An 8,623-nucleotide genomic window follows, 5' to 3' on the forward strand; every position below is an offset into this window, starting at 1 on the left:
GATCACTACTGCAAACGAGCCTCCTTTCAATCACCATTTCATTGCGTGCAGCGAGCAAGCCTTGCTAAATTTTGGATTATAAATTATACCATGTTTGAGATTTAAATTTTGGATTACTTTGGCTTTCTTGGACTATGAACATTAGATTCGAATATAAGACAGAAGAGTTAATTAATTTGCAGCGCCTATGGTTAGAGAAAGGCATGTAAACTGGTTCAATGAGGCAAAGTGCTTGAGATTTCTTCTTTCTTTTTGAAAGTACAAGAAAAGAAAATCATCATAAACATAAATTACAACTATGAAGAAAGGGAAAAGGGTTTTTGTCATGTGGAGATGGCTTTGGGAGTTCAATAGCTAGATTGGACAACATATCTCTTAATTTAAACCCATGAAACAAAAGATTACAGAATTTATGGAACCCTGATCAGTAGCAAACTTGTGATCTGAAACTCTGTTCTCTTGAAAATTATTACTTGCTCCTGAAGCACTAAGCACCGGCACTTGGTGCCCAAGGGCCTTCTTCTCATACATTTACGCGGACTCTGCCACCATCAAGCGCATGGACTCTCACATAAATGTGTGATGGAAAAGATCCGTGAAAGCGTCAAATAACGGTGCTCCAATAGCACTGCATAATCACTCCTGAAAATTGACCAGGTGTCACACTCCCGAGGTAGCTAAGGGCTGCAGTTGCTCTGATAAGGACAAGAGAGAGGGCCTAGCCTTTTCATGGTACCAAAATGGAATGTAGGAATCCTCAACATCCTTGTCCTACAGAAAAGCAAATCAGCCATTAGGAATTCATGATTTTATTAGGAGGACCACCCAATTCCATACATCTCACAAGCACCAGATCATAATTACTAATCTATTAGTACTCCGTACTACCTTGCCAGAAAGAATTGCTTGTGGGACCTAAAAATTTCAGTCAAAGGTTTTCAGTGGGGGAAAATGTGGAGTAGTAAAAAACGAATGTGTTGATTTGCTTGATTAAAAAACAGAACCTTACTAATCCAAACCTGATACATAATTCGACAAAGATTTACCCGTTTCTACTGTTACCCTTTTTCTGAGTGGGAAGATAAACACACTCGGATATTCACAAACAACCAAAGAGAGCCCTTTTAGATTTTGTGGCTGGGTAACTTTTCGCCTAAGCAATTGGAAAGACATATAGTAGGATATAAAAATGTACCAAGAACGCACTCGCAGAAATAAAGACGGATAATTTGACTATCGTTTGCACGCATCGACATATCATGCACATGTTGTGACTCTTGCACTTTTTCGGAAAAAAAAAATGTAACAATTTTAACGACTCGATGGACGTAATGTACAAGACTGACTTCTCCCTTCAACTCTGCTAAGAAAGAAATACAAATGTAAGATTTGAATACACAAAAATGCTATGCCTTGAACATTTGAATATTTTTTGTTCTGTATTTACTATAAGTTAGCCGGCTCTTAAAAAGCCAAATTTTCCACCACAGTGAAGAATCAAGATGCCCTATGGTCCAAAATTGGTCGCCCTCAGGCCGAGCCACTCTACCCCCTGGCTCAAGCCCAATTGCTAGCCCTCTCATTGATTATGAAAACATTTACACTAAATAAATAAAACAAACCAAAAATAAATTTAGAGAGAGAGAGAGAGAGAGAGAGAAGCAAAAGTAACGAACAGGAGAGAGACGAGAGAGAGAGCTGGAAATAGCTGGAAAACCTACTCCGCCAAGAACCGCTTCACAATCTTCACGCTTGGCTCCACGACTTGCCTCTCCCAGACACCCGACGCGCTACCCGAATCCGACCCGCTGCCCAACCCCCCCATCGCCGCCCTAAAGACCTCCGTGGCGTCCAGCCGCCGCAGGTCCCACCCGGCGCCCTTCAGCCGCTGGATCTTCCCCGCCTGCCTCTTCGCCAGCTGACACGTGTTATCCTTGATCGCCCTAACCGCCTCCTCGTACGCCGCCCTCCGCATCGAATCCACCTCGCGATTCGTACCAATCGTGTGCGATGGGAACTTCCTGAAATACGGCTCGAACTCCGGTACCCCGATCGCCTGCCTCAGCCCGGTCGACTCGCCCGACTCGCGGAACTCGCCCGAGTCGAAGTACTCCTCCAGCTCCTCGAGCATTCCCGAGTCGAGCATCTCGTCCACTCTCTTCTCCAGATACTGGTTCAGGACCGGGATTGCCACGTCCACCCAGAGAAAACAACAGTCGTACCGGAGATCTTTCGACACGGGGTCGGGTTCCGTTTCGTGGAAGACGTCCGAATTCGGGTCGAACCGGTTCGCGACGAGGGCGTGGATGAAGGAGTTGGAGCCGCCGACGACCAGGGGGAGCTTGCGACCGTCGGAGATGCCGGAGACGGACCTGGCGGCGAGGGAGCGGTACTCGGAGGGGGTGAGGTGGGGGTCGACTATCTCGCCGAGGAGGTGGTGGGGGACGCCGCGGCGGTCGGGCATTGGGATCTTGTTGGTGGTGATGTCCAGGCCGCGGTAGACTTGGATTTTGTCGGAGTTTACGACTTCGGAAGGGAAGAATCTCGTGGCGAGGTCGATCGAGAGCCGGGACTTGCCGCACCCCGTGGGCCCCATGATGATGACGATTTTGCGGCGTTGGCGGCGGGGAGTGGTGGCGTGGTAGTGGCAGTACTCCATTTGGGCAGGAGAGAATAATTTGATGCGGGTGCGGTGACGGTAAGTAGTAGTAGTAGTAGTAGTACTACTGGGTGGGAAGAATGGCAGTCGCATTAAGGAAGAGTTTGTGGGGGGTAAGAATACTGTGGGCGCGCGTTGAGGTGATCAGCTAACAGCTAGATGAGCTGTCGATTAGTGATACGTAGGAGAGAGTATAGATTGAGTACTGGTAACCTCTCATTCCGTCACGCGGACATTGTTTTTTCAAGTAGTAGTACTCTGTTTCTGATTTTTATTGGTTCTGTCACTGCGTATACTATGCCATTCATTCTCTTCATGCCTCTCTCTCTCTCTCTCTCTCTCTCTCTCTGGGTGTGGGTTTCTCTCTCCTGCTCCAGTGGGTGATGACCTTAATATGGTGTTTTGAACTGCGAATGGAAAGAGTTGGGCACAATGGTTACCGGAGAAGGGGGGGGAGTGCTCTTTGTATATATGGGTACTGACTGAGGAATCCAAGCTTATATATATTGCTGGCCAGTGGCCGCTTAAACCCAATTTTTAATGGTGGTGGTAGCTATCCGCCATCAAAAAAAAAAAAAAAAAAAAACCACAGAAAAATGGAGGTACTGATCTTGTACACCCGAGCCCACTATTTCTAGGCTTATCCTATGTGTTTGTTCACTTTGTTTTTTTTGGCATTTTTTTTTTGTTTTACTTTGCCTTGGTGTATTTTTTGCATTTTTTTTTGTTTTACTTTGCCTTGGTGTATTATTTTTATAGAGATGTTATAACCACACCCAAAATCACACCCTCTCACAAAAACACAAGGGTACTCTTGTGTTTTGTGAGAGGATGTGTATTTGGGTGTGTAATTTTGAATTAGGTTGTAGAATTTTTGTTATTTTAACAAAAATATTTGCACTAGTGGGTGGGACCACACACTGCACACCACAAGTGTGTGTGGATCCTATAAACCTTTATGAGGTATTTGTGCATTTGTGTGTGCAAATGTTTGTGGTTGGGACTGAGGGGCCGTGTTGTGCCCTCCAAGGGATAACACAGTGTTGTCCCAGCCTTGCGAGGATCCGCTTTGATGATCGAAAACGTTCACTTCGTAAAACTCATTGAGTAGAATAACCATGCAAAAAATCAGCTTGATCGGATATTATTAATTGCCTGATTAGAACATAACTTGCCAATAATGAAATCCAGTGAATTTGATCCAATGTTTCGGATCCATTCTTTTGAAAATAAAAATATTTAGATGAGGTAGTTAATGATATCCGATCGAGCTAATTTTTTGCATTATTGTTTTACTCAACTAGATCTACCAAGTGAACGTTTTCGATCATCGGAGCAAGGCTAAAGTGGGGCACGCAAGGTCGGGTCAGCACCGTGCTGTCCCTTAAGGGCACAACACAGCCCCTTAGTCCTTGTGGTTGTACCATTGTTGCTTTTTATTAACTCAAGTGTCTAAGCTAGATTACGCGAATCTCAATTAATTTTGGGCTCAATCTTACCGCCCACTTGCAAGAAGCCCAATTAGATTCGAAACAAAACTTCGTATGAACTGATTCAAAAAGAGTTGATTGAACATGAGACTTTAAGAAAAACAAACCCCATTGAATTTTATTTTGAAGGTAGATTTTTTACATAACACAAAATGTTGGAAAATGTCAGAAAATAAAAATCATAATAAAGGAGGAAAAGGCTTACTTCAAGGAGAGAATTTTTGGCAAAGATAGTACTAGTAATAGACATCACCAATCCCTATGAAAGACAAAAATTAGAAACAATTTGACCGACAGTTCAGCTCATTTGCTTCACATTGGTTAGTTATAGTACTAAATAACAAAATTCTTGTGACGTTTAATGGTTTATTTTCTTTTTTCTTTTGCTTGTTTTGAATCTTACTTCATATATATATATATAGTATCGAGATACTATACGTTAATGCATAATAATTTTTTTGACCTCTGGGAGCCCCAAGTAGTGAAGTAAATTGATTGGACCAATAATAATTAAAGTTTAACATAAATCAACCCGAATATCTTACTACCTGATCATAAGTTAATTTCTGATAATGTTTAAACTATTCGGTCGGTTGGATAATCATTCTTGATAAAAATAAATAAATAAATAAACTGACGACAGATCAGTACACCCAGCTAGCCCACCTCGAAAATGCACTTGCAAGCTCGAACCACACCTGGCCTAGCTAGCACAGGATTTCATTACAACCAGATTAACCGTCGTCCTAAAGGGGTGTCCGAGCTTTTCCTTAAGGTGGTATTCGTTTGTTGAAACTGTAATCCTTAAGGTGCTCTCTTCCAATTTCCTGCTGGATGAGATTGTTTTCGTTTTTTCTTTTCGCTGAGTTGAGTTAATTTGCTCCCCAGCTTTTCCTCTCGATGTAACCTTTCGAGTTTAATAAAATTTCCTTTTGCCGAGCAAAAAAAAAAGGGGTGTCCGAGCTAGGCAGTGGCGTGCAAGAACTCTCCTGCAGGGCCTCATATGTTTATGGAGACAATTCTAAACAGTCCAAACCCCATGAAAATTCCTAAATCCCCCTTCAGAATTACGAAAGCAAATTAAGGCTATTAGACCTGATAATTAAGTGTCATCCTTATCAATATCCTGGGATCTAAGGATAAAATCCTCATCCGATTAATTCTACCTTTAAAATGCCTATATAATCATCACCTCCTGGCAGATCCATGACTCTTGCACTCCTAATTTGCGTGAGTTCTATTCTCTTACTCTACATTAATAATCGACTGACTGAGGCATCAGATGGGTGTTGGCTGGCACTAAATAGTGTCTAATTTTCTCTTGCAGTCCGTCGATGGACTCATTCTCTTGATTTGCGCAAAACTGATTCAGCTCTCCCAACTAACTAGAACGTTGGAGGATCCGTTGTCGAAAATTCCATCGGTCCTTGGAACTTTTCTTGCCGGAATCTTAATTTGAAGCTCTCAGGCCGTATATCCATTCAAATTTTGGCACCATCGAAACACATCGATGAACACAGTGCAGTTTCTTGCAAAGCTCGTGGTGAATTATTCGGTTATTAACTATTATAAAAAGTTTATTTACTTTTTATATAATATCCAGTGTTAATCAACATACGTAATTACCAAAAGAAATTATTATATGTAACTATAGATGTATACATGCAAGCTTTTTCAAATGTATCTATTTCAAAAGACAAATTCTAAACACCCGTGTTAGATTCTATATTGATGACCAATACAATCTAAGGAGGACTGCTACTAAGTATTTCCAAAAAAAAAAAAAAAATTCCAAAATTGGCGGATGAAAAATATTTTGGGTACAAACTTATATATAATTTTAAATTTTAATGGATAGGACTGTCGCCCGAGTTCATCCATATGTTACCAATAACTTTCCAACACGTTTTCCGTTCTTCGTTACGTGGTGGGTCAACAACACTCATCCACCAAAATCAATTTGGTGACTTTCAACCTTTGTTGGGATATATACTTTCTTATTTTCTATTATGGTTTTTTTTCCTCTTCTTCCTACCGTTTTCGATAACACTTGTGTCCGATCCGCTTAAGCGCACCTCGACTAACCTTGGAAGTCCGATCTCACCGTCTATCTGCAGAAAATTTGATTAAAACTGAAATAATGGCTCCGTATAGACCGGTCCCAACCCTTTCTCCAACTATCTTACTGTAATCATACTCAAGTTAATTCTTATTTCCACACTTTGATCTTCAAAAACTTTGGGCGGAATTAGTCGATGACTTTGACATATCAAAAGGAAAAGCAGAGGGATGATCCGGATTCAATTGGGTTGACTGCGTTTTCTCTGCAAATTGAATTTCCGTTTTACAATCATTTCTTTCTAGAACGGAGAAAATTCGTATAATCATTGGACACATGCAGAGTTTTTTGACCAGCTTAGGCACTCAAATAAAAGTACATGTAGCACCATTGTCTTAATAAGACTCCGTTCTGTTGTCGGGAATGAATTCCCAGAAAAAGGTGAAGCGAAGAAAAATCAATTTATTTTCTCGTGTGTGTTCTCTTGTAAATTTTTTTTGCATAAAAACTAAAATTCCTTCCTTTTTGCAGAATCTATTATGCAGGAAAGTGAAAGTTGATTTTCCATCATTTTTCATCATTTCCCTCAATTTTTTTTGGGTCAATCGATAAAAGAGACCATTTTGCATCAGATATGAAGTACATTAAAACAAATCTGGGACATCACATCAATTGTATGAGTCCACGAGATAATTTAGCCCAACAACTCAACCAATACCAGAAATAAGCCCATTAAAGAGTAGAAACAAAGAAAGAAAAAGTTCTCTAAGGGAAGAACACCCATACACAGGTGGGGAGACTCGAACTCCTGACCTTCTAATGAGATGCAAGAGTCCCTCCAATTAAACGAACCCTAAAAAGTCATTTGTGCTGTGTTCTATTCTTTGTAGATCAGAACCTTTGTAGATCTTTGCGGCTTTTTTTGCGGATAAAAAAAAAACCTACTACTTATCTTTACCTTGACTTTTAAGTGACATGATTTTAATGGTATCCACAATATTTATTCTGTGTTCTCCTACACAGATTTTATTTGACCCCCAATGGAGAGCTCAATATTGAGAACTGTATAATAGTACTGAGACCAACATCATTTAACTTGATGATGTCTATAGAGAAATGACTTTAATAGATTGACAAATATGATGATAAATCTCAATCGACAGTGACGACAACTGATATTGATGGAGAAGATGGTTATCAACTATGGTGATACAGGAAATGGTGGATAGTGATGTCAAACCAAGATAATGTTACAATTGAAGTTTATGATACAGAAATTGAAAAAAAAAATGCAAAAAATTTAAAAGGGTCAACTAAAGATGATAGTTAGTGACAATTTTTAAAAGAATAATCGTACATTAAATGACCTTTGTGGACTTATAAATTACAGTATGTAGTTATAACGACAATTTGGGGTACGTAATGTCCATACTGGCTTTGCCCCACCTTTAGTTGGGCCTCTCACAAATAGTGGGTGAGAATGGTCTCTTAGGATTAATATCGAGGTGCTCATTTGAACACCTATATTAATTATGAAAATAAAGATAATTACTGACAATCGAAGGTGATGAAAATATCCATAAAAAATACAAAAATCTTCGTCTCTCTCTAAGTTAACTGGCAATAAATAGGCGATGTTAAAGATAATAGTAGTAGAGAATATAGATGCTAATGCTTCGTTGATAATGCTATAGGGGATTGCAGTGACAACAATCTCAAACATGGTGGGGTAAATAGTATTTGTATGATGATTCTGTTGCTAATTTAATTTAAGAAAATTTTACTTATTTTGATGTATATAGCATATCTCTATTCATAAAGTGAAAGTTTGTTAAAATATTAAAAAAATTGACTACAAACAAAAAAGTATGCAGACCTATAGAATTTCTTTTTATCTCAAAACTGACAACCAAATAAGGTGATAACGATCAATATTTAGCGCATGTGGAGCACATGCTCGACGCTAGTACTACAAATTAAATGTGTATTTGTTGAAATGTGATTATAGATTTGTTATAATTTTAATCACTGGATCTCTAGACCAACTTATGTACATCTCAATTGATTCCTAATGGCCAATGACCACATCGATTCTTTGTGATGAAAAAGATTCAAATTAGTTGCAATCTTGAACAGTAAACTACTCACTTGTTGTCATTCTCTCACTCATAAGCCCCTTAAAAGCTGCGAGGACTTTTGGGTATAATTAGTAGAATATTTTATGAAATGAGAAATATGTGTTTAAAAAGTTCTCTTTTCCTTCAAAAAAATTAAAAAAATAAAGGTCTATACGGAAGAAGATATCAAATCAAACATTGACGGTGTTAGAAGACTCATTATTTAAGTGGGTGTAACTTTCCTTTTATTTTCCTTGTCATTTTAGGGTTGTGGTAAACTTTCTGGTTCTCCCTTTCC

The 8,623-nt window shown here is 39.5% G+C and overlaps 1 protein-coding gene across 1 annotated transcript; it reads right to left on the reverse strand.

Annotated features, from left to right (window-relative positions):
• Nucleotides 1-211: 211 nt before the first annotated feature.
• Nucleotides 212-3,128, reverse strand: LOC131300899 (adenylate isopentenyltransferase-like). The gene is made up of 2 exons (XM_058326917.1): nucleotides 1,722-3,128; nucleotides 212-771 (listed from the first exon to the last, which is right to left on the reverse strand). Exons 1-2 carry the CDS (start codon nucleotides 2,750-2,752, stop codon nucleotides 678-680), a joined length of 1,125 nt encoding a protein of 374 aa, XP_058182900.1. The 5' UTR covers nucleotides 2,753-3,128; the 3' UTR covers nucleotides 212-677.
• Between the last annotated feature and the right edge of the window lie 5,495 nt (nucleotides 3,129-8,623).

This window comes from Rhododendron vialii, chromosome 9a, assembly GCF_030253575.1.
Source record: "Rhododendron vialii isolate Sample 1 chromosome 9a, ASM3025357v1".
In the NCBI taxonomy this organism is placed as follows: Eukaryota; Viridiplantae; Streptophyta; class Magnoliopsida; order Ericales; family Ericaceae; genus Rhododendron; species Rhododendron vialii.